This window comes from Epinephelus fuscoguttatus, linkage group LG1, assembly GCF_011397635.1.
Source record: "Epinephelus fuscoguttatus linkage group LG1, E.fuscoguttatus.final_Chr_v1".
NCBI classification, from domain to species: domain Eukaryota; kingdom Metazoa; phylum Chordata; class Actinopteri; order Perciformes; family Serranidae; genus Epinephelus; species Epinephelus fuscoguttatus.
In genome coordinates, this window is record NC_064752.1 from 27,321,907 (window position 1) to 27,345,901 (window position 23,995).

Consider the following 23,995-nt stretch of genomic DNA (forward strand, 5'->3'; position numbering starts at 1 on the left):
GTATTTATTTTAAAATAGCCCTACCTATTCTTTGACAATAACACTACAGAAAGACATCTGGACAATTTATCAAACAAGTAAGGTTAAGGGATTTTAATTTAATTTATTTTTTAAATTTTATATACTTTATTAATCCCCCTGAGGGGAAATTCAGTTTTGCTTGCTCAAGGGCACCTCGGCAGTGCCTAGGAGGTGAACTGGCACCTCTCCAGCCACCAGTCCACGCTCCATATTTGGTCCAGATGGGGACTTGAACAGGCCACCCTCTGGTTCCAAACCCGAGTCCCTATGGACTGAGCTACTGATACCATATGTTTGAGTGACTAACTAGCCTACGATATTTCTGGTCCAGAATCAATAGGCCTATCTTTTATTTATTTTTTTTATCAGTTGACAGTACAGTAGTACAAATAAACAGTGGCATTTCAATTTAAACAGATACATAAGTGTATATGCATAAAACAAAGAACAAAAGATACCTTTTTTGCTTAAGTTATTGTCTTAATAGCACAATGTCTGAAACGTGAAAGTGAGGTTATACTGTAACTATTTTAAAGTTATTTATATATTATCCTGAACCTAAAAAAAACCCAAAAACATAATAAAATGAAATAAAATAAAATAAAATAAAATAAAAAATAAATAATAAATAAAATAATAAATAAATAAAATAATAAAAATCTAGTAGTTAATTTGGTTAGTTGAGTTTCAAAATTATAGACATTATCATTCAAAATAAAAAAAAGCAAATATCTATATAGTATCCAAAACAGATGTAAAATATTTCAGTATGGGGATAACAAAAGGCACAGCTTTAATCAATACTAATTAAAAAAAAAAAAATACAAATAAATTATTATTACCACAAAGGACCAAACCAGATGACGTCGATAAATAATTTGAAATGAAACTTCTTAAACCTGTTTAACTAAAAATAATTTAAAATAAAAAAATAAGTCCAGACTATTGTTACATAGAATCCACCCCATGATGTTTATATCACAGCGGAAAACGGAAGTCGTCAAATGACGTCAGAAGGGCGCTGCATCCCATTGAGCGGGACTTTGATTCCTGACCACTGAAACAAAAAAGTTTTGTGGTTTTCTCTAACAGCTGCTGCTTTGTTTACGAGCCATGGCGGTACAGATTGAAGCGGATTTACCACCCAACCTTTCATGTCTCAAAGTAAGTTGAATATATTTATTTTTCAAGTGTTAAATGGGGTCTGCGAGCTCTGAGCCGCCAAGTGAAACCCCCCTTTAACTAGCACTACAGTAACGCACATCCATAACACACACCAACGATAACAACAAGTATTGTTACAACTCAAAATCAATTCAGACAACGTTACTAACAAAACAGTTACGTATCCAGTTCGTTTGTAAGTTACACAACAGCCCGATGTGCTCACTTGATGCTAACCTAGCTAACGTTAACCCTGTACTAACTATTCTAATGAAGTAGTTAAGAAACAAACTGACGTTAGAGCTAACGTTAACACTGATAATAAGATGGAAGCCTGTCCATGTAGAAAACGTTATTTAACGTTAAACATACGTTCATATTAAAACGAATCAACCTAAAATGTACTGATGCTGCTCCGTCAAAACAAACAGTAACCTAAACATATATACCTAGGGGTCACGTCAGGTGATGCTAACTTCTCTCGGTAATGCTAACTTCTTTTAGCTGCACAGTGTGTGGTATTTTGACAGTGACAGTGCGTTAGATATATGATAACACGAGAAAAGGTGTCGGTTAACGTTAGCTGTTGTTTATATTGTAACGTTTTAGAGCTGATGCGATCAAATTGAAACTTTCCAGGGTAAGAGAACATGACTCATGCAGCTATGTAATAACAATGGATAATAATCCAATTAATGTGTGGGTTGACCCAGGGAAATTGCACTAGTAATCAGTCAAGGTTTTATGTGATCCTTAGAGACGCCAAAGGTAAACCAAAAATTAATGGTCAAAATTTACATCCCTCCTGTCACAGCATCACACTTTTAGTCCAGTCAGTCTAGCTCAATAAAGGGCCCAACCTAGGAGAAATTGCAATAGTAATGTTTCATAGTTTTAACTGTACCTAATATCTCCTGTATCACATATTAAAAATATAGAAGAGTTCGTGGAACATATTAAGTCAAAAGCAAAGTTTTAATGTCTTAGTGCGACACAGTCAGGGTAAGGATTAGTACCAGAGGGTCTGTGTACACCTATCCAACATGTGTGATGTTTTTTTTTTATGTTTTGGAGGTCTGTCCTTCTAATAAAACATATTTTGAGACAGGATTTAAATGTCTTATACATGTACCCTCGAAACAAACCTTTTCAAAACTGCCTACAACCTCTACCTCACACTTTCTGCATTATTTCCCTCTCTACCTCTCTATGGATTATTCCATCTTTTTTTATTGCTGTTCTTGTTCTTTGTAGTGTCTCTGAGTATCTTGAAAAGCACTATATAAATCTGACAATCAATTTTTGGCCATAATTTCCTCTTAAACTCTGTACCACACGGCTCCTTTCTAAACAAGGTCTGTTCGAGTATATCACTGTAAACACAACTATTATTAATAATAAGAAGAAGAATAAAAAATAAACCGAGGTGAAGGTAGTTTGACGTTGGATATTCGGGATATTCATTTTGGGTTCAACAGTGATTTCCACCTCCCTCTCATAGGCAGAAAACAATGAGCAACATAGAGTAGGCTAATACCCCCACCCGCCCACACACACACACACACACACTCACCACACACACACACACACACACACACACACACACACACACACACAAACACTCACAAAAACAAACTTTTTATTTCCAAAAAAATAATTTGGTTCTCTTTGGAAAAAAAAAGTCAATTTTCTTCAATAGCTTTGACATTACTGGACCCAGACTAAAATAGAAAGAGCATTGAACCCATTTAAAAAGAGGTGTGCCTCATTAGGCCCACTTGGCCAAGCCATTCTACATTGGTGTGGGGTGTCTGTGCCCAGTAATGTCAAAGCTATTGAAGAAAATAGACTTTTTTCACTGAAAACCAAATTCATTTTTTGGAAATTCCTACAAAATAGAGAGTGTGTTTTTGTGAGTGTTTGAGTGTGTGTGGGCAGGTGGGGGTATTTCACCTTTCTATGTTGCTCATTGTTTTTTGCCTATGAGAGGGAGGTGGAAATCACTGTTGAACCCAAAATGAATATGCAAATATCCATTGAATATTCAATGTCCAACAGACTTCACCTAGGTGAAAAATAACAATTATTATTTATTAGGACCAATAAAAACTTTAAAAAACTGTAAAACATTACTGTTCTTCTGTAGGAAAGTGTTTGAAACTTCCTGCTAACTTCATGACTTAAGTTTCCTGAAAGGAAATCAGCAACTGTAGTCTGGAAATCGTGTGCACCAGTCATCATGATTTGATAAATTTTGTTATAATTATGTTTTGATTTTATAATTTCATAATATTTGAATAAAATCCATGATTTAAAATGCAACTCCTCTATTAATAATGTTTACATGAGCTTCACCAAAAAAGTAACTATTCACAGTTTGTAAAATTAATTTCATGTCTCCAACCTGCCATGCTTTCACCTGTTTTTGTATCATTTAACTAATAGTTGAGCTGTTTTTGTGAGTATTCATAAATATGCTGACTACTGCGTTTTTTCTCATCTGCAGAATGTTGACACCCTGCTTCGATGTCCCATCTGCTTCGACTTCCTCAATATTTCAATGATGACGAAATGCTCTCACAATTGTAAGTAACAAATAGAGCAGCTGTTAAGGTAGTTACTGTAATAAGAAACAAAGCAATGAATATATGAAGGCAAGAGCATTGAGCAACTTGTATAATAGACTCACAAGTCAGTCTTTAGACGCTTTGCTGGACTAAATGTCAGAAGGCGGAGATCTCTGATTGTCTGGTGGTGAGACTACTTGTTTTGTTGTTTGTTTTGTCAGATGATTGTAATGTTTTTCTTAGTGTGTGTGTGTGTGTGTTAGCTACTAGTAATATAGCGTATGTTATCTTTGGTATTGTAATTACCACAAGCAAGAGAACCATTCAGTAGTCATCATGACTGTCCTTCTGGATCCTGCTGTTGTCTCTGCAGTAATAACATGGAGTGAGTTCCCTGCTTAAGTTAAAGCAAGCTTATTTTCAGTGAATGCATCTTTGCCTGCATTTATTGTGTCCTTGGACTTTGCATGCTTTTTTTGCTTGGGAATTGTGCTTTGTGTTGTATATGAGTGCATTATTAGGCTGGAGGTATTCAAATAAGGAACTGTGATTGAGCCATACTTGACCTTCATTTGTGGATTGTATACAGTCGGGCACTGCAGAGAACTTGTATTGTTCAATCCACAAACTTCGACCTATTGGCTAACATGTTATGTATAACATACATTTTGTTTGCATTTAATTTTACAGTTTGCTCCTTGTGCATCAGAAAATTTCTTTGCTATAAGATGCAGTGTCCAGTGTGCAATACAGTAAGTATGAACTTGACTCCAGGCATATTTGCATAATCATCAGGGTTATTATCTTAATCTAAATGATATAATTGCAGGTCATGATCTGTAATTAACTGTATTAATGTGATAAATAAGACAGAATCCATCATATTTTTCTTTCTTTTTTCTTTCAGCAAGCAACAGAACAAGATCTAAGAAACAACCGTTTACTGGATGACTTGGTCGTGAACTTTAAAGATGCAAGGTGACTATAACACACAATGTAAATGGTTACACGTAAACTAATGGCTTGATTATATGGGATGCGGACTGGCGTGACACGTCTGCCACAGCACGCCTGCCCCACAGGGCATCTATTATAATCACATGAAGGAGCTTCACCGACCACAGAAGCACTGCGCGGCTCTTCTCTATTTTTACGTGGCTGGTCTAATTTTTGCGCATGGCCCGCAGCCCTCCCACAGAAACTATACAGAACTGTGTAAAAAATGAGTACTTCCTGTTTACAAATGATACAAATGAATACCTCATTGTACCAGAGGAATGTGACACAGAGCAGAGCAACCTTGTGGGTGTTTTTACGTTTCACATTAAAATAAATCAATCAAATCAGTGCATCCTGTTGTTAAAACGACCCAGTTAATTAATTCAGTACCAGTTAATATAGCCTACATGCTTGCATAAACAACTGTGTTATCACTTGGAAAAACTCAATACACACACAGTGAAGCAAGCAGCAACCCTATGCTACAAACACAGAGTCTGTGTAGCAGGTAGAAACCCCTGCTCTGCTTCTATGCTGTTTTGGTATCAGTTTTGAATCCAGAGTGCTGTTATCAGTACGATCAATGGGCATATAAAAAAGATTAAAGGCCTAACCACAGTTGTTCTCATAAACAAATCAGCAACATGGGTACATGATGTTGGAGTCATTGAGGTACTGGTTTGTTGACTCTCAGGCCCTGATCACACGGAAAGCATTTTAGCAGCTGGAGGCGGCATTTTGTAATTGTTTTTAATAAAAATGAAGCTTTTTGCTGTTTCAGTGTCGCCACACGCCTCGTGTGTCTGTGCTCTAGGCGCTTGGTGTTTTTTGCCGCAGCGCTCTGTACTCCTCGAGTTGAAAAAACTCACATCCCATTGTCCTACTGAATTATTTAAGAGTCGGGCCTTCTGTAGTAGTCACGACAACAAGCTTGCAGTTGGTAAACAGTGGAGAAGAAACTGGTACTCCTCGTGATCATCCTCTCTGTTAGGGTCTCATGTACACACACAGATCTCTGTTTCCCTGTGCCCAACAAACTATTTGCTGACAGCCTCTCACACTCGACCAGAGCTCCAGCAAGTACCCTCTGCCTGAACATTTTAGGAACTAGATACTAATTGCTGTGAACTAAACTAAATGAATGAATGGTAGATTGATTAAATGGGAAGTTCAGGGTAAGTCGGTGATGTGGTGGCTGCATGGCAACAATACAAAAATGCAGCAAGTGTTTTTTTACTAGTGGCATTCAGTGCGATCCATCTTGTGTTTTGCAACCTGCAAAATGGTCAGATGGTGAAGAAGGATCTTAGCGATTCCTTTAGGTACAGCCATCTACAGCAAACAATAGTTCTTGTAATTGTTTTGTCCTCAGATCAACCAAAAGATTTGCTGCACAGTCCATGTGAAACCTCTTTACAATGAACACAGGTGCAGTACTTGAGCATCCCTCCAGTTTTTATTGTCACGGTTCTAAGAACTGAAGAGAGAAACGATTACTGTGGTGACTTTAGGGGATCCCATTGTTATTGACAAGATTACAATATGTCCACAAGGGAACAAGTTTCAGTTTATTTCAATTTGCCGGCATTAGAGAAACACTTATAATTGCCTTCCAGTAATCTACCCCTGATTTGAGGATTTTCTGTAAATCAAATGGGGATTTTGTTTTCATCAGCTGAGGTCATTCAAGGTTCTCCATGTGTTGCACTTCTGTGTGTGTTGTGTAGCTCCAGGGCTGATATTTTTTCATTACAGCAGGATGTAGGCATAGGGAGGGGTGTTCAGAGCTGGTCCAAAGGAAATGTTTTGTTTTTCTTTCAGTGACATTGCAGTGACGGTGTAGGAAAATAATTCCTTTATCTGGACCTCATAGGTGCAGCTAGCCAATTATTTGCGCTGATTGGCTTGTCTTAGGGCCCTGACACCAAGCCCACAGGAGGCCACTGGTCAGTGTCAGTCTGTCAGTGAACGTCTGTGGCCCTAGTTTTTGTGATGTGTCCCATTTTGTGAACACTAGTCGGCCCTTGTCAGTATTTTTCAGTCAGTTCAGCATGTTGAATCGGCATCAGACCTGGCCAAGTGCGGCAGTAAATGAAATCTCTCTGGTTGGCAGTTAAAGTGATAGTGCACCCAAAAATGAAATTTCAGCCATTATCTACTCACCCATATGCTGATGGAGGCCCTGGTGAAGTTTTAGAATCCTCACATCCCTTGTGGAGATCGGCGGGTGGAGCGGCTAGCACACCTAATGGCTGACGGCGCCCCAGACTAACGTCCAAGAGCACAAAATTGAAACCACAAAATATCTCCAACATGCTCATCCGTAGTGATCCAAGTGTCCTGAAGCCCCAACATAAAAAGTTGTTCCGAAAAACGTCATATGAACTCTGTTTTTAGCCTCATTGTAGCCTGTAGCTCTGACTGCTTCTCTGTGCTCCGCGCTTACGTGTGCGTGCTTGCGAGAGACCAGAGAAAGCATGAGCTTTGCTTACCCGTGTTTACATCACGTGACACGTGCACCGCAGGGAGAGACAACAGTAACCACAGTAGCTAAAAGATAATTTGCACTATGGTCTTTTAGCAAAGGACAGCCCAACATGTCTGAAGACTTTGAAATTGAGGAGGAATAGCATTTCCTTGTTGAGCCGTATTTGTTTGAGCCCGAGTATACGAACGGAACTCAGGCTACTGGACGAAGCAGCCATCGCAGCTCATGAGCCTAACCCTCAGCCAGCCGCAGAATACCGGAGTCGAGCACTGGAAACCTGGTGGTGTAGTTGTTTCAAATGCAAGGCAATGCCAACGGATGAGGAAAGTCTTTGCTGCTCAGACTGGGAATTGGCGATGCCCGCACTTGAGAATATGGACATCAGTACTGACGAGACTGCTGCTCTTCAGAGACCGTGCATCACTGATCACCATGAGCGCGCACACATGAGTGCTAGGGCTGTACCCAAATATTTGGATATTCGAGTATTTGTTTCTATGGGTAGGTATTCGTTATGAAAATTTGGTATTCGATATTCGTTTTTTTTTTTTTTCCTTTTTTTTTAAACATTTTTTTTGTGCTAAATGTCTTTTTGTTGTTGGTAAATGTAGGTTATCAATAAAAATCAAAACTTTTAAATTGCATTCTTAAAAATGTGACAATATAGTATAGCCTACCAACTGAGCTTGTGCGCTTGGCACGCTTGAGCACATCCGTCTGAGGCTGTGGATCAAATCAATGCCAAGTTTTACCACTTTATCACTATTCCCTCTAACTTGTAGCTGTTTTTTCGCTATCTTTTGAATTTAATATGAATTATGGAACCGTTTTTGTCAACGTTTGTCCCCCGTTTTGTACAATAAATTATTGTTTAAAGTTTCAACAATTTTCTTTTGGAGTGCGTGACACAAGTGTGTTTTGAAAACGACCGCGGACTGTCACCCCCATCTGTTCATCAGTGGACATTGTTCCTTTAACAAAAGGACCCTCAAACTTAAATCATCAGATTACTTTCTTCAAACTCTGGGCTAATGTCGATATGATGTTTGAGTGCTGTTATCAGTCAGTAAGTTCCTCCCTTCCATCAATCACCTCAATGATATCAACACTCTGAAAGGTCTCCTTTTGAACTGCAGACCTTCTGATTGTCATCACTGTTAGGAATGAATGGCTTACGCTGTTGCTCTTTCCCCCCGGTTTTTAATTTCCTGTTGTCTAGCATTGAGCGTCTGAAAAATGGGACTCCTTGATAGGTGACTCTGTCATAAAGAGTTGTTGTTATATTGCAATAGACTTGACTCAAAAATTTAGGTCAGGAGTAGTTCCTTTCCTCTTAATATAAAACATTTTAAGACTGTTTCTATCATAGATTTTGCTTGTGGGCCTGTGTAAAAACTTCTCTGTACAGAATCATACAGGGAAGGATATTTATATTATTTTTATATCTGTGTATGTGGTTGGTTGCAATGTTTGTGGTTGTGGATGGCTTCTTTAACTGGGTCACTTTCATTTCTCAGCGTGAAGCTTTCCCGGAAAACACTTCATTGGGTAGCTGCTGGCTGATGGCACTGATTTACTGCCATTAAACTAGAGGCCTATTTCTCTAGTAAACCATTAGCTGTTATCATCACTGCCACACATTTGTATTTTCACAGTGGGCTGTGATACTTCATAGTCTCTCCTCTAACTCTGTAAATTAATTTGCTGATGTAGTAGTGGAGCTTATATATTGAGACAGTGCTGTTTCAAAAGCACAATAGCCTTTTTCTGTTAGTACATGTTGTTTCCCTCATCTTGGTCTTTTTCTCTAATGATGGGCCAGTGACTTTATACTTACAGAGAGCTATAGTCTATGGCTTTCTTTTACTCCATTAATTTACATTTGATTTTTATGTGATTTTAAATACAAGCTAATGTTGTCATTGTCACTCAAAACTGTATGTTAAAATTCAATTTTAGAGTTAAATCATTTTTGAGATATTGTATATTGCACATAGTTTTCGCAGAGGAAGCCCAAAGGTGTGGAGTCACCAAATGTGTGTGTTTTGTAGGGCACATACATCCAGCTTTAAAAGTGCTTTAGTTGCTGTCCTTGCATCTAACACCCAGCTCTAATTATTAAAGATTATTCTTCACATTGTGGAGGGAATCAATATGATAGGGCAATTCATGCTCAATTAGTGTGTGTAAATTAAGTAGACAATATTGACTTGCTCTTGGCTATTTTGGTTTCTACAGCTCTAGACATGAAAAGTTAATGAGACGTCAGACAAAATGCCTAAACTTCTGCGTCCATACAGAATCCTGCTAGGCTTGGGAGATATGACAAGATTATCATTCATCATGATACTGGTTGGTGTCCGTGATAATAGAACAATATTTAGTCATACAACCGGTGTTATGAATTTGGTGCTACATTCAGTCTCTGTGTTTCTCTCTGTCTCTTTCTTTGTCTATGCTTTGCCCATAGAAAAAGAATGAATAGAACGGATATTGAACAGTTTGCCATGGTCATTTGTCTTGTACAAAAGAAAATGATGATTGTTGTTAGTTGTTATGACAACACAAGTCAGTGGGGCAGTAAAGTGTGTCACACTCACTAGTTTGAGAACTCTTAAAACCATCTTAGTTAGTCTTGTTAGTCATCTAGTTAGTTTAACTCTAGTCTGGTCAAAATAAACCCTTAATTCGCAATTAGATGCAAAACTATGCTGATCTGCACGCTGTTTGTCCCTGCAGTCTCTGCCTTTCAGCTGTCAACTGAGCAGCAGCGCTCCTTCATTTTTTGAAGGCAGCTACATCATGTTTCAACAAACATGCAATTTGTGCAACACTACGTTTTGTTTTGTTTTTTTCTTTTCAGGACATATTGCCAGTAGAGTAATTCCAACATCGCCCAACTTTATATCACCCAATTAGTGAATGTTGGTGTATTTCTGAAAGTCAAATTTTATTATTTGTTTGTTTTATATGATTGTTTTTGTGTCCAGCCTCATTTACTGAATAATGGTAATGTCTAAAAGCACCGTTTTGCCCTCACTGCGAGATGGGAGAGGAGATGTTTTATTTTATTGTGCCAATGCTTGAAAAAGCCAATAACAGTGGAATGGGTACTCGATATTGTTAAATGTTTCTATTGATATTTCCATTATCTGCCCACTCTTAATGGACCAGGCGGGCAATGTTGAACAGTATTTAAAGAGGTGTTTCTTTCTGTTTATTGCTTGACAAAAGGCCCTTTAAAGCCTCTTGAAATTTAATTACTTTGGCAATCTTAAGAGTTCTTTATGGCAGTGTTTTGTCACCTGTAGCAAAGATCCCTAACTGCTTGTCCCTGCCACTTACAGGCTGCGGAGAAAAAAAATACATTCAGATAATGAGGAGGTGACAACGTCGTCACGCAGCAGCCTGAGTCATGATATTGGAATAAACGTCCGTAAGGATGTAACTACGATGTCATGTAGGTGCTAATTTTAAACGCAAAGTGTAGCAAAATAGTCTGATTGGCTCTTGTGGCGGGTGTCTGCTCTATGGCAACAGCCAGTAAACTGCTAGGGTACAGTAGGATTTCGAACCATTTGACCAGTAATGGAAAAAATGTGTTTGTTCAAATGAGGCAGAAACAGAGCTAATGGCTATGATATAAAGTGAAAGTACATTTGGATGATCCTGGTTGTGTTAAGTCACAGTGCAGTTAGGTAACAGAGCAGGTATCATTGGAAGTAAACAATTAGATACAAATTTAAAGTACATTGTAATATAAATATGAAACTTTTTGCTTTGTTACCCACAGTGATAAAGGTACTTTTTGTACACTTGTTATTTTGCTTACCTTCTCTAAATATACGACAAAATCATTTGCTGCAGTTCAAAGTAGTGTCACAAGTATTGCTTTACATCTACACATCAATTCTAAACTGTTTTAATACTCATTTTCTGCAGTATCAAAACACCGGTACCAGCTCCTTTGTTGTTCTCTCTTACTGTTAATATTTACATACATTCTGTTGTTCTTTGCTGCTATTCTGCTGTTGTCATGTTCTAGCTTTATTATATCTTTTAATGTAAAGTATAAGTTTTATGCTCTTTCTGTCAATTCTCTCTGTGGTATTGAAAATAGTATTGAGTATTGATATTTTTCAAGGTATTGTGTCAATGTTAGAAATTCCAGTGAGGATATGTAGACAGAACTCCCTCTGCACAGCCACTCTCAAGGATCAGGGGCTGGTCGGCTGCAGGAACATCTCAGATCATCAATCAAATCATCAACACAAACCACACTGAACTGAATTACTGTGATTTCATTAAGAGCGAGCAAAGTGTTTCGCCCAAGGTTCGCTCAACAAAATCACATCAGCACTCACCAGTATTGTGACCACGCTTATATAGAGTTAAGCAAGTCTAAGTGGAGTGAACAGTAATGGCTATTCCTGGCTGTATGCGGTGTAACAGATGAATAGTGGGGTGGGGAGAGCATATTTCTTCAACATCTTTGAAGGCAGAGAGGCAGAGACGGGGGGATGAGGTGTTTCCACATCACATTTGTGCAAAGCGGGTTTGGCAAGTGTGTGTGCGTGCATGTGTGTGAACCTGCTCTAATGGGGACAGTAAGCACAAATAAGTTCTAGATATGGAAAGCGGAACATTACACACCTCATTGGTTCCATTTTATTGCCAAGTAATGGCCCAGCTGCAATTTGTTTGCTTTCCACATTTCCAAGACTGTAGCCAAAGTGTCTAGTTTTTTTTTTTTCGTCCAGTTGAGAAGAAGCAAGATAATTGAGCAGGCAGAGTTTAACGTCAAAGAGCTCATTTTACTGTCTACAATATTTATAGGTTCTTCAGTTTTTTTAATGGGCTCAGTATGTTTTTTAAGAGGACTTTAAGTCTTTTACTCCCCATGATATACTTAATTATTCATTTGTGTTGCTGGTCAGTGCTGCACACATTTTTATCCACATGCACTTTCTTCTTTTTTTTCAGGCAGCAGTTGTCAAAAGTTCAATTTGACTCTCCTCCAATATCGCCAAAGACCCCAGCTTCAGCCGTCAAATGCAAAACTCCCAGACAGAGGGGCCAGAAGTGTAGCAGCTCTGATCTGAGTCACTTTTTCCAAAAGAAGCCTAAAACGTCTTCCACTGAAGAAACTCAGCTAGATGGGTCTGCTGCTAAGAGTGTTCAGTGGGGGAAAAGGCAAACTTCAAGCACCCACAATGCAAATGACACCGACCTACATTCAGCAACTGCTCATCTTCCAGTGCATGTGAAGGAAGAGCCGATAGATGTGGACGAGGTATCTATCCAGGGTTTGATGTCGGTCAAACAGGAGGCAGGAGTCTCAGGCAGCATCAGCACCGCGGTTGAGATGCCGCATTCCTCGTCACCATCAAAAGATGTAAAGCCCGCAATCAAAGGTGAAGCCTTTCTACCTGTAGGTTAAGAACGCTACATCACCCACGATGACTCACCACTTCTAATTGCCTTATGAAGTCAATCACAAACCTGCATTCTCATTTATTACCACAAGGCTACAGAATCTCCACAAGGGAGAGCTGTTTGGTCGGTGTCAGATCAGTTGCTTTGCTTACCTGTAAAACTGCTCCTCCTAATCGGGTACTAGCAGCAGCAGTTAAGCGTTCATGTTGCCATCTACAAGCAAAGAAAGTAGATGCTGCTGTCATTTTAACATGTGCCCCACCTATGGTAACTGATCCAGTTAACGTAACTAGATCACTTTCTCCTGTGAAATTAGCTTTTAAATTAGAAGTAGTTCTTGCTTTTGGTCAGTAGGTGTTGCTGTTTTTAAATTAATGGCTCTTTATTTTTTTTATTTTTTTTTTTCCCAAATCTTTTGGGATTTTTCAATAGCATGACATACAATGTAATCAAATAGTATGGAAGGAGATATGGCTGTACAGCTGCATGTCAACTGCTCCTCTAAACCTAGTCCCACCCACAAGCCCACCCACTTCAGCAAGGTTTTTGTTTGGAAGTGAAATGTGATGTGACACAAAAAACTGGTTTAATATTTTTTTTATTTAGTTGCTAATGATATTTTCTGTAACTTTTTTTTGCAGTGGAGTGCCCTGTGTGTTCTGTTAGTGTACCACAGAATTTTATCAACAAGCATCTGGACGTGTGTCTCAGCAGTGGAGAGAAGAAGGAAAGCTTAAGGAGGTAAAATACCCACTTAACTGATCACTTTAATGAAGGCTCTCTGCTGTTGTTTGCTGAGCCTTTAATGCTCTACAGGGAAGTGGAAAATGAGTTAAAGACCCTTGATAGATTTTGTGAAGATTACACTGATGAGAGAAATCTACAGGTGTGCATTGATCTTTGTCACTGGCTTGGATCAAACTTTCAAGCATTTAAAGATGTAGGGATAAGTAGAGGTTTTATGTGCAGTTATATTTTGGGGCATTTCTGGACCAGTAATCGTGACTGCACACAGCACCTGAAGCCCTGTTCAGATCAATGACTCGTAATGAGATGAAACCGTTTTAGAACATTGCAGAGAAAAGTTGTAGCGGTGTGAAGCTGGCTGCCTGAGCTCCCCTCAAACTGGCTGATGATGTCATCTGCAACTCTGCGGGTCAAATTGCTGGTGGTTGGTTTTAGAATGTAAAGCATGTCACATGTTTCAACAGGCAGTCAGCTTGTAGTGAAGTCCGCTGGTCAGGTCAAAATGACTGTATATGATGTGTTTGCTTGCTGCAACAGGTTCTCCCTCCCCGCCAAGACCTCTGATTGCATCCTGGTTACATCCTCACAGTGTGCCAATGCCGGACGGTGGGTTCACACACACACACACACACACACACACACACACACTCATTGACTGATTAATTGGCGCTGGTTATTTATATTATTGTGGTGTATTTATCATGAATTAAGTCCATCTGATGCTCATTTTGTTTTTGTTTTTCGTCGCTTCATCACTACTACAAATGCAACTGTAGCCAGTATCTCACTATCACTATCCTCATTCATATTTTAAGAAGCTATAAAAAAATACAGCCACAAAATCTTTGGTCTGAACTGGGCTTTAAACATCTGCTGTTCGTTTCCATGGTTGCCATGTCAATATCATTGAATAAAAATGTATGAACTTTACTGAAAAACATATTTAAGATGTGTCTTTCCAGGGATTGTGTGACTGTTCAGGCTGGACCCACTTACATATGGATATTTCCTCTGAATGTGCATGTGCATTTACTCGTGGATGAAGTTGAGGGAGAACTACTGAAACCATACAATTGCAGTAATTACTAGATTTGTAGTTCCGTCAACCTGGCTACTTATCTTGCTGACGGGTCCATGACATAATTTGAGAGACTGATGGTCGTGAGTGGTCTTTGAAACCTTTTCCAGGGTGATAAATGACTCATGCAGCAATGATGAAGCTCTGTAAATTATTGGTCATATTGTGGCAGCGCAAAATACTTAATCTGGAGTAGACCGTGATGTCATAATGATGAATTGCAGAGGTTTTAATATTCTGGCCGTATGTAGCCAGCCTGCATGAGGATTCCTTTTGCTTACAACCCTAATAACTTAGACTGAATGTCTCATATAGAAGACAAAGTATAGAATAGAATATAAGACATGTGACAATCTTGTCTGAATTTAGCAGGGTTATAGATCATCAGAGGTCTGTTCCTTCACCAGGCTGGCAAATGGTGACTTCTATCTACTAATATACTTGCTCAGCTGATGTGGCCACTGTGTGATATACCTTATTTATTTATTTTTATCTGTGTATGATGCACAAGACTTTAATAAACTACTCAATCTGTCTGTTGCAGCTCCCTGGACCGGATGAGGCGTCCAATGACGAAGCTGGTGTACACCTTGCTCTCCATGCAGGAGCTGAAGAGGAGGCTGAAGGAGTGTCATCTCTCCATGCAGGGTCCTCGAGACCAGCTTATCAAAAGACACCAGGAGTTTGTCCAAATATACAATGCCCAGTGTGATTCCCTAAACCCAAAATCAGGTGAGGGTACTTGGTATATGATACCATAATGGTGATACTGCATTAGAAGAAGCAGTGTTTAAGATTAAGAGGGATTTTGTGGTGTCTAGCTGTGAGGATTGTAGATTGCAACCAGCTTCTCTGTTAGAATTTCTTATCCACGGAGGTATCTTTCTCTCTAAAACAAACATACCCAGTTATATAAACTGGTAGAAACACTGAATGAAGCAGCTTTCTCTGATGCTGTTTACTAAAATTGTACCATTTAAAACTGAATGTAAAACCTATCTATACTCTCATTAAAGCTAGACTCCAATACTTAGATTTTTAGTGAAAATGCATGTGTTTGGGAAGCACTAAGTATACAGTTGGATAAATGAGACCTGGATTATACTGCACAAGTTGTGTGAGAGTTTGTAAATTTGTATTTTCGTATAGTTTGGCTGTTGTTAAATGTGGCCCCCAATCAATCAATAAACTAATATGTTTGCCGTTTTCCATGGAGGCATGCAAGTAAAACAAAGTTTCTTCGCAAATTCACGGTAACACAGTATGACTTATAAATGTACAAATGGTCATTTTGTAGGTGAAGTGTTCCTTTAATTTTGCAATCATGCAAAGTAGTAGGTTGACTAATGTAACGTGTGCAACCAGGTTTTTTCCTTGATAAAGGGTATGCATCACCGGAGTGAACAAAATGAATTTGATTATAAAATCTCAAACAAAGTGCTGTGACAGAACAGTGATGTAGTGTATGTTAAATCAGTATTGGACTTGCCAACTATAATGTGCTCGTACACAGTTTTCCTTATACAGGACGCTGAGTGTCAGAACACCGAGCAGTGTGCTGAGCCAAATGCTCTATATATGAACAAATGCACCAACAAATGTGCACATGAGGCTGAAGATTAACAAGCAAACCAACAAAATCAGACTCAACTAATGTAGATATAATGCTCGATTCACTTAATTTGAGGACAAATGCCTTTACATCCACATTTACTTCAAGTTGTTTTTCTGTAGGATTTATGGGATATGAGCATATAAGATGTGATCTCACAGGTTGTGATTTTCTTCACTGGCATCCCCAGGAATGCCTCCATTTTTAAACTGCAACCTTGTGGGTCAAAGCATTTTGTGTTTTTCATAGCTCAGTATAACAGGCAATATTTGTGATCTCAAGAGTAATAAAGATTTTTATTTCCTCTGTCAACAGCTGAAGATATTGCCAAAGAGGTGGAGGCCAATGAGAAGATGAGGAATCGGCTGCAGGGGAAAGCCAAACCTGTGTGTACAGTAGTAACTGCTTAATGGGATGTCTTGTGGACTTGAATTGTATTATTATGTTGTTGTTTTTTTTTATCTTGTGGGGTTGTTTTTTAGACCTCTAGTGGTACTGTAGAATGATGTTTGCTGAGGGTCTTCTCCCCGTATTGACAGTTGGTGGCTATAATGTGCTACAAACAGGGGGAGGTATGGATTGGACATGTATTCAGCGTGTTTATGGCAAAAAATTAATAAATGACAATTTCACAGGCCGCCTTTGACAAGTTAGCTTAGGTTTACATAGGGCAATTGCTTTGGAAATACTGTTGCAATATTGTGGGATTTTTTTATTTTTTTTTTCATTGATGGTTAATGCTAATGCACATGTTTTTTGTCAATTCACTCCTGCAGGTCATGGTATTTGCAAAGAACCAGTCTGAGAAGGAGATTGAAGAGATGCATTCAAATTACAGTAAGTGATCTCTTTTCAAGTCACTTTCGCTATCAATCTCCCGACTCCTCTGGGGTCTGATTCACCGGGCTAATGTCTGTAAATCAGCGCCATCAAAGGTCAGCTGATGGAACTGTTCTGCATAACTTTACATCTTCTGTTAAAAGGTTCATATGAATATATATACTGTCTGCACCTGCATGTGGGGAAATAAATACTCAGAATTCTGCCTTTTGCCTTTGCAGAAGGATAAGCAAACTTCTCATATTTGACCATTGTCAGGTGGCTTTTAAAACAATACGTGTATTAACATATCACAATGCCTTTGCCATGTGTACAAAAACAACAAAAGCACAAATGAAATTCTGTACTCCTGGAGGAGCTAAATAAGTGAATAATTAAAATCAACTTAATTCTGTCAGTGAAATTACAACATTAGTTCTCATTTCCCCTCTTATCTATGCATAAACAGGGCGCTCACTAATATCAAATAATGCATAATTGCTGTAGGATATATTCATTTTAAAGCCAAGGTTGTTTATTACAGGAAAAGGACACATTTTATATGACAATCGACTCTGTTTGATTGAAAAAAAAATAAATCTTGTAGATGTCATGCATTGACCTCATCACTGAGAGAAATGGTATAGACTCTGACCCTCTGTGCCTTGTAGTTGGATGGCCAAACTGTGTCCAACTGTGTGATTCAGTTACAAAAGTGTTAGCATGCTGTCTTCTGTAGAGGAAAGAGGAAATACAAAATGTTGTTATCTCAGAGAGATGGACCCCGTCTTTTCAAAGAATGAATTTGTTTTTGAACTTAAGTTGAAGCAACCAATCTTGTGTGAGTAGACGAGGGCTCCTTTGTTGAATCCCCTTGTTTGAGTGAAGCACAGTTGTGAATCATATTTCGTTTACAACTTTTAAAGACAGTGCTTAAGCAGGCATTGCAACAGTCAAGCAATCAATTAGGGAATAGCACCACAGATGGAAAACAACTTGTCAATATATTTTGTCTTTTTCATATGTTACATCTCAGTATTCTCTACGAGCTAGCTTATGTTCAGTTAAAGCCCGATATCACAAATCACAATTTGCCTCAGAGGGTTTTACAGCATATGACATCCAACTGTCCTTGGATCCTCACAGCGGATAAGGAAAATTTCCCCAAAAAACCCTTTTCACAAGAGGAGAATGGTAGAAACCTGGAAGAGCAACTGGGGAGGGATCCCTCTTCCAGGACGGACAGACATGCAATAGATGTTGTGTGTACAGAACAGATCAAGATAATAAATGTACAATGATCCATTTGACAAAATGATAGAGGGAGAGAGACAGACAAGCAGAGATGCACAGCAACAACAGTAAGGACAATAGCATTATTGTGTAGCAATTATATGGTAATGATAATGATAATGGTAGTTTGCTAGTGTATACACAGCTCATATAAACCGAGGAACACTTAATCGTCAGAGTATATCACCAGGACATTTAAACTTCAGGGATATCAATCTGTCCATTTAGGAAGCACCAGTGACTGTGAATCAGTTTCACCTGCTTCATTGCAAATGAAAGTGACAACAGGTGCAATGGACAGGCCAAAGCAAGACAACCCTTGTTGGAATCATTCTACGTGTGACCACAGACAGTCGCTCTCCTTATCCTTCTTCTCTAGTTTTGTGTTCTGCTAGTGTCCTTTTCACTACTGGTAGCATGAGGCGGTACCTGCAGCCTAATCAGCTAGCACAGGAAGTCCAGCTCTTCCAGGATGGTACATCCATCTGTGTGGTCGCAAGAAGGTTTACAGTGTCTCCCAGCACAGTCTCAAGAGCTTGGAGGAGATACCAGGAGACTGACCGTTACATGAGGAGAGCTGGACAGGGCCGTAGAGGGGCATCAACCCAGCAGCCGGACCGGTATCTGCTCCTTTGTCATACAAAATGACCTCCAGCAGGCTACTGGTGTGCATGTTTCTGACCAAAGTGCCAGAAACAGACTCCATGAGGATGGCATGAGGGCCCCACGTCCTCTAGTGTGACCTGTGCTCACAGCCCAGCACCATGCAAGCCGAATGGCATTTGCCAGAGAACACTAGAATTGGCAGGTTCACCACTGGCACCCCGTTCTCTTCACAGATGAGAGCAGGTTCACACTGAGCACATGTGACAGGTGCGAATGAGTCTAGCAACGCCAGGGTGAAGGTTATGCTGCTTGTTACATCATCCATCATGACCAGTTTGGCGGCGGGTCAGTGATGGTCTGGAGAGGCATATCCTTGGAGGAACACAGACCTCCATGTCATAGCCAACGGTACCCTGACTGCTGTTAGTTACCAGGAATAAAATTGTCAGAGTGATTGTCAGACCTTACGCTGGTGCAATGGGCCCTAGGTTCCTAGTGGTGCATGACAAAGCTCGGCCTCATGTGGCCATAGTGTTTAGAAACTTTCTGGATGACGAAGGCATTGATGCGATTGACTGGCCCTCTCGTTCCCCTGATCTAAATCCAATTAAGCACCTATGGGATGTTATGTTATTGCATCTGAGGCCACCAAGTACCGCCACAGAGTGTCCAAGAGCTCAGTGATGCCCTGATCCAGGTCTGGGAGGAGAACCCCGAGGACACCATTTGCCGACTCATCAGCAGCATACCCAGACGTCGATGGGAGTCCATAGAGGCATATAGGGGCCATACACACTACTGAGTCACATGAGTTGCCATGATAAAATCCACGCAAGTTGGATCAGCCTGTGATTTTAGTTTTTTACTTTGATTTTGGGTGATTTTGAATCCAGACCGCAGTGGGTTGATGATTTTGGTTTCCATTGACTGCTGTTGTGATATGTATGTGACAATAATAATCATATGTGCACAATAATAGTAGAAGTATGACTAACAGTAATAATAGTAGTGGTAGACATCAGCAGGACCACGACAGCAGCTCAACCACGACCCAGGATCCAGGCGTAGCTGTGATCCAAGGGAACCTGCTAGACAAGGGAGCACAAAGGCTGTGGAGAAGAAGCTGAGTTAGTAATATGCAGCTCTAGGATATAAATTTACAGAGGCATATTTCATACAGAATCTTAATCAAGACTAAACCACCTTTATGAAAGTAGTCACGTAATCACGTACAGACATGTGGCATCATTTAGACTCTACCGTCTAATGCGCTAATTCCATCTGCCTCTAACAGTCTTTGAAATTACGCTATAACTTTTATTCCCTCGTCTTGTATTTCATTTTCTTTCATTTCCTTTTTAAAAACAAATCTTACCTTGCCCTCATACTCAGACTCATGAGATGAGGACAAGATTTGAAGGCAGCCCCTTAAATTTGAGATCAGGGTCTCCCTCAGGAAATTTCTTAACAGGAGTGGAAAGCATTGAAATATGTTCTGTCTCTCTAAAGGTTTATTTTTTATTCCATAAAAGTGTATTATTTTCCTCTGGTGTTAGCAGAGACAATCTTTATTTTAGGTTGGGTGGCTCACCTCTGCTTTGAAATGCTGCCCCAAGTCCTGAATTATGATTACAATCTTCTGTTAGAGTACCTCAAACTATCAAATGGCAAAACTCCCCCTGAATTATTGCTAAAGAGTCAGCGGAGGACACAAACTCAGCCACGGAAGATTTTTTTAAGCCTGATCTTAGAAATATATGTCTCAAAAAATTAGGGATGATTTGGGCATCTTAATGACAGCCTGTCTGTGATGACAGTTTTCCAAAGCATAGGTTTTAAAACCAACTAGTACGTTTATTTTTTCCAGTTCTAGAGAGCTAGTTCAGTAGGAAAATCCACTAGAGACTTTGCCTGAGAGGTAATTATATTTTTGTCAAATTTGAGAAATTGTTGCTTGGTAATATAATGGAGAAGTAGAGACTGGTCCTCTGGAAACTTAGGAGGAAATATTCACAAGACTACATACTTTGTGTCTCCAGCAAAATCATTAAGATTTTGCATATTCAGTGTGTTGCTCAGCCAATATCTCAATCTTAGTTTATTCAGTCTAGAAGCCCTCGATTAGGAGCCAGCCTCATATACCTTCCACGGCACATTACCAGCACCGGAAACAGGCAGAATTGCTGTTTCTTCAGTGAGTAATTTACCAGCCAGCTCTGGAATGAAGATGTGAAACTGATGAGTTTTTTTCGTGAGTGTAAATAATACCCAAGACGTTTCATTATGATTTGTAGGGTTGCTTGGCTATTTAAGTATCTAGGATTCTTTTTTTTGCCCATTTGCTATGACCTCATAGATAATCACTCAGAAATACACAAATGCGCCGAAATCCGGACCAGCTCTGTGTTCTTATCCTTAGGGCAGAGGTTCAGCAAAAACAGCAGCATTAGAAAACATTATTCTCTGAAGTTATGTTGTCATGGTTGAACAAGATAAAAAGCTTGTTGGAAAATAACTCTGCAGTGCTAAGTTTAAAAATGGTTGAAAAATGGATGTGACTCACAGGAGGTAGATTCTAAAAATAGCTGCACTGCTGTGATAACCTTGATTTATCAGAGGAGGATGTGGATGACTCACTCTGCCAGCTTTGGGAATGGTGAATGAGCATAGAAGCAAGTGAGAGCAGCACACACTAAATCCACCGGGTGCTGACAGCATTTTATTGTGTCATATGCTTTGAGTGGTAATACAGCCCGATACCTGGTTATTCAGGAAACATTCTAATAACCCAGGATAAATGCAAGGGAAATTCTGCTTCATTAAAACCAGCCCCTGAGACGTTTGATCTGCTTATATGGCTCCCAGCTGAAAACATGATGATGTTACTGAAGTAACACCCTCAGTGTTTATCTTGTTGGAGTTTATCCGGTTTGTCAGTGTTAACAATGTACTGTTAACCAACTGTATTTTGCAATGATGGAGTCCATTGTTAAGGTATGTGTACTAGTGCAGCAACATCCCTTAAGTCCGGTTAATTACATGTTATCATAACCCATAACTCATAAAATGCACAACTCAATCTGGTCCTTACAAGCCTGCAAATTAAAAAAGCTGTACATATATAACATGTGCTGTTGTGGTGTACTTAAAATATAGACTGTATAAAGCAGACATAGTTCACCGTGATGTCACCCATTGGTTGTGGACTCCCATTTTGAAGCCTTAAGTTTAGCATTTTGGCTGTCGCTATAGTGACCATATTTAGACAAGAGGTTGGAGCTGATTTTACACATAACTTAAGGTGCAACCTAGACACATCATCAGTGATGTAACCTGGGATCATTGAGCTAACCCTAATGCTAGCTGCTAGCTTGGTTGCAAGGTGCATGTACATCTATGGTTAAATGTGATAATTCTGATACAAATTTTTAAGCTAGCAAAAAACAGGCCAAAAACCATTAAAACAAAATGTTCTCATAGAAAAAAATGAATATCCAGCTCTTTCGAGGGTCTTTTAGTACAACCACACACTGAACAAAACTTTTTTTTTTAGGTAACCAAAACGTTACAGTTAATTCCATAAACTTAAAACACTGAAATAGCAACGGCTATGCTAGTCTCTATACACAGACTCTACATTCAGTGAATGTATCATTGTTGTATCATTCAGTGAATGTACAGTCTGTGATGGAACCTACGAGGAGGAACATGGTGGGATTGCAAACTCTGAATCCATCGCAATGGTTCAGCATATTTACTTATATATAAACGGAAGTCGGAAACGGAAATTCGCCTCCTCCGCCCAAATCAAACCGGAATGCCAAAAAATCGGGGGTCTGCCCCCAGAGGCTGTATCGCCGTCTGCCAGAAGTCAGACGCCAAATACAGCCCATGGGTTCCGAGAATGTGGCTACACCTATACTGTGTGAATCTGGGGTTACGCTATGATTATGTCACCTAGCCAATGTCGTTGCTGTTGTAGTGACTTGTCAACAGATGGCACCCACCTGTCACTCAAAGTGACCACGCCCACAATTATGCATAACTTTAAGCCTTAAAGATTCTTAGCGGCTCCTGTACACTTGTAGGGAATGGGGGAAATCAGCCTCTTTTTTTTTCATTCATGTTTATTCCTGTTATAAAGTTGGGCATTTTAACGGGGTATCTAGGGGACTGACTCACTCTCCGAGCTAGCCTCAAGTGGCCACTCAGTGAAATGCAGCTTTTGGCACTTCCACATTGGCTTTATTTTTCAGCTTGCAGGTTTCAGCTTGATTTGAAGTCACACTTAAATTTGTAAATGTACAAGTTCTACAAATGTAAAGCTTTGCTGCACTGGCTAATCTTTGTTGCTGGCTAACATTGCTCATGAAGATATCAGTGACAGTATTAAGACCTACAAGGAGAAGAAGCAGAGTTGTTCAAAATTTGGATCACAGTAGTGTTAATTTCAGTGTGTTGGTGTGAAGAGTTTTTCTCTCAGTTCTGTCTCCATTCTATTGTGTATATACTGTATAAACATCACAGATTTGCAGATGACCGTGATTAAGTACTTTATTTATTTTTGTATCACTGCCAAAAGGTAATTTTTACCCTTCTTTTGCCCAGGTCCATTCACAGTCCGCTATAATGTCTTTTAAATGACTGTCTGGCTTCCACCACAGTAGTAAAAGGATTTGTTGCCACAGTGATCTCATCCTGGAGCCCGAATCTGTGGTGTTTAAATACAGAAGCTAATGAATAAAACCGTGCATTTTCCCAACTCTGTTCAACCTTTCAAGGTTGAAGCTGTTGTATCCAAGTCCAAACATGAATCTGATTGACCCGATGTGTTACAGATATTGTTGTCTCACAGAGAGAAACGAGTTTGCATTCATTATAAATATTAATACATCTTTTTCAACAGTGTGTTCAGTAGCCCATCTGTGGGTTGGCATTTCTTTATATTATTTTCTCTGATGCACCACCGGGAAGGCTGGCAGCTTTACATTATTAGCATCTTTGTAACCCTTTCATTAAATGATAAGATGTAGTGCTGAGTCAAGGTCATTTAATTCAGCATTCAGCTCATTGACTGAAACTGTGTACGTCAGATACTGTTGGACAATGGAAAATTCTGTCCTTTTTTTTTAAACTATTCCACCCACCATGTATCCTATTTTGCC

The 23,995-nt window shown here is 39.4% G+C and overlaps 1 protein-coding gene across 2 annotated transcripts in view; it reads left to right on the forward strand.

The window, feature by feature from the left end:
- The first annotated feature begins 1,043 nt into the window (after positions 1-1,043).
- Positions 1,044-23,995, forward strand: part of rad18 (RAD18 E3 ubiquitin protein ligase) — a 39,451-nt gene continuing 16,499 nt past the window's right edge. Inside the window, exons 1-10 of one of the 2 annotated variants that reach the window (XM_049589047.1) lie at positions 1,044-1,185; positions 3,692-3,770; positions 4,443-4,504; positions 4,660-4,730; positions 12,223-12,653; positions 13,317-13,416; positions 13,960-14,028; positions 15,045-15,232; positions 16,428-16,498; positions 16,889-16,949. In XM_049589047.1, the coding sequence (XP_049445004.1) occupies positions 1,135-1,185; positions 3,692-3,770; positions 4,443-4,504; positions 4,660-4,730; positions 12,223-12,653; positions 13,317-13,416; positions 13,960-14,028; positions 15,045-15,232; positions 16,428-16,498; positions 16,889-16,949 (1,183 nt within the window). In that variant the 5' untranslated portion in view covers positions 1,044-1,134. Of the gene's footprint in view, positions 1,186-3,691; positions 3,771-3,815; positions 3,940-4,442; positions 4,505-4,659; positions 4,731-12,222; positions 12,654-13,316; positions 13,417-13,959; positions 14,029-15,044; positions 15,233-16,427; positions 16,499-16,888; positions 16,950-23,995 lie in introns of those variants that run through there. The other variant, XM_049589055.1, reaches the window with a different exon arrangement.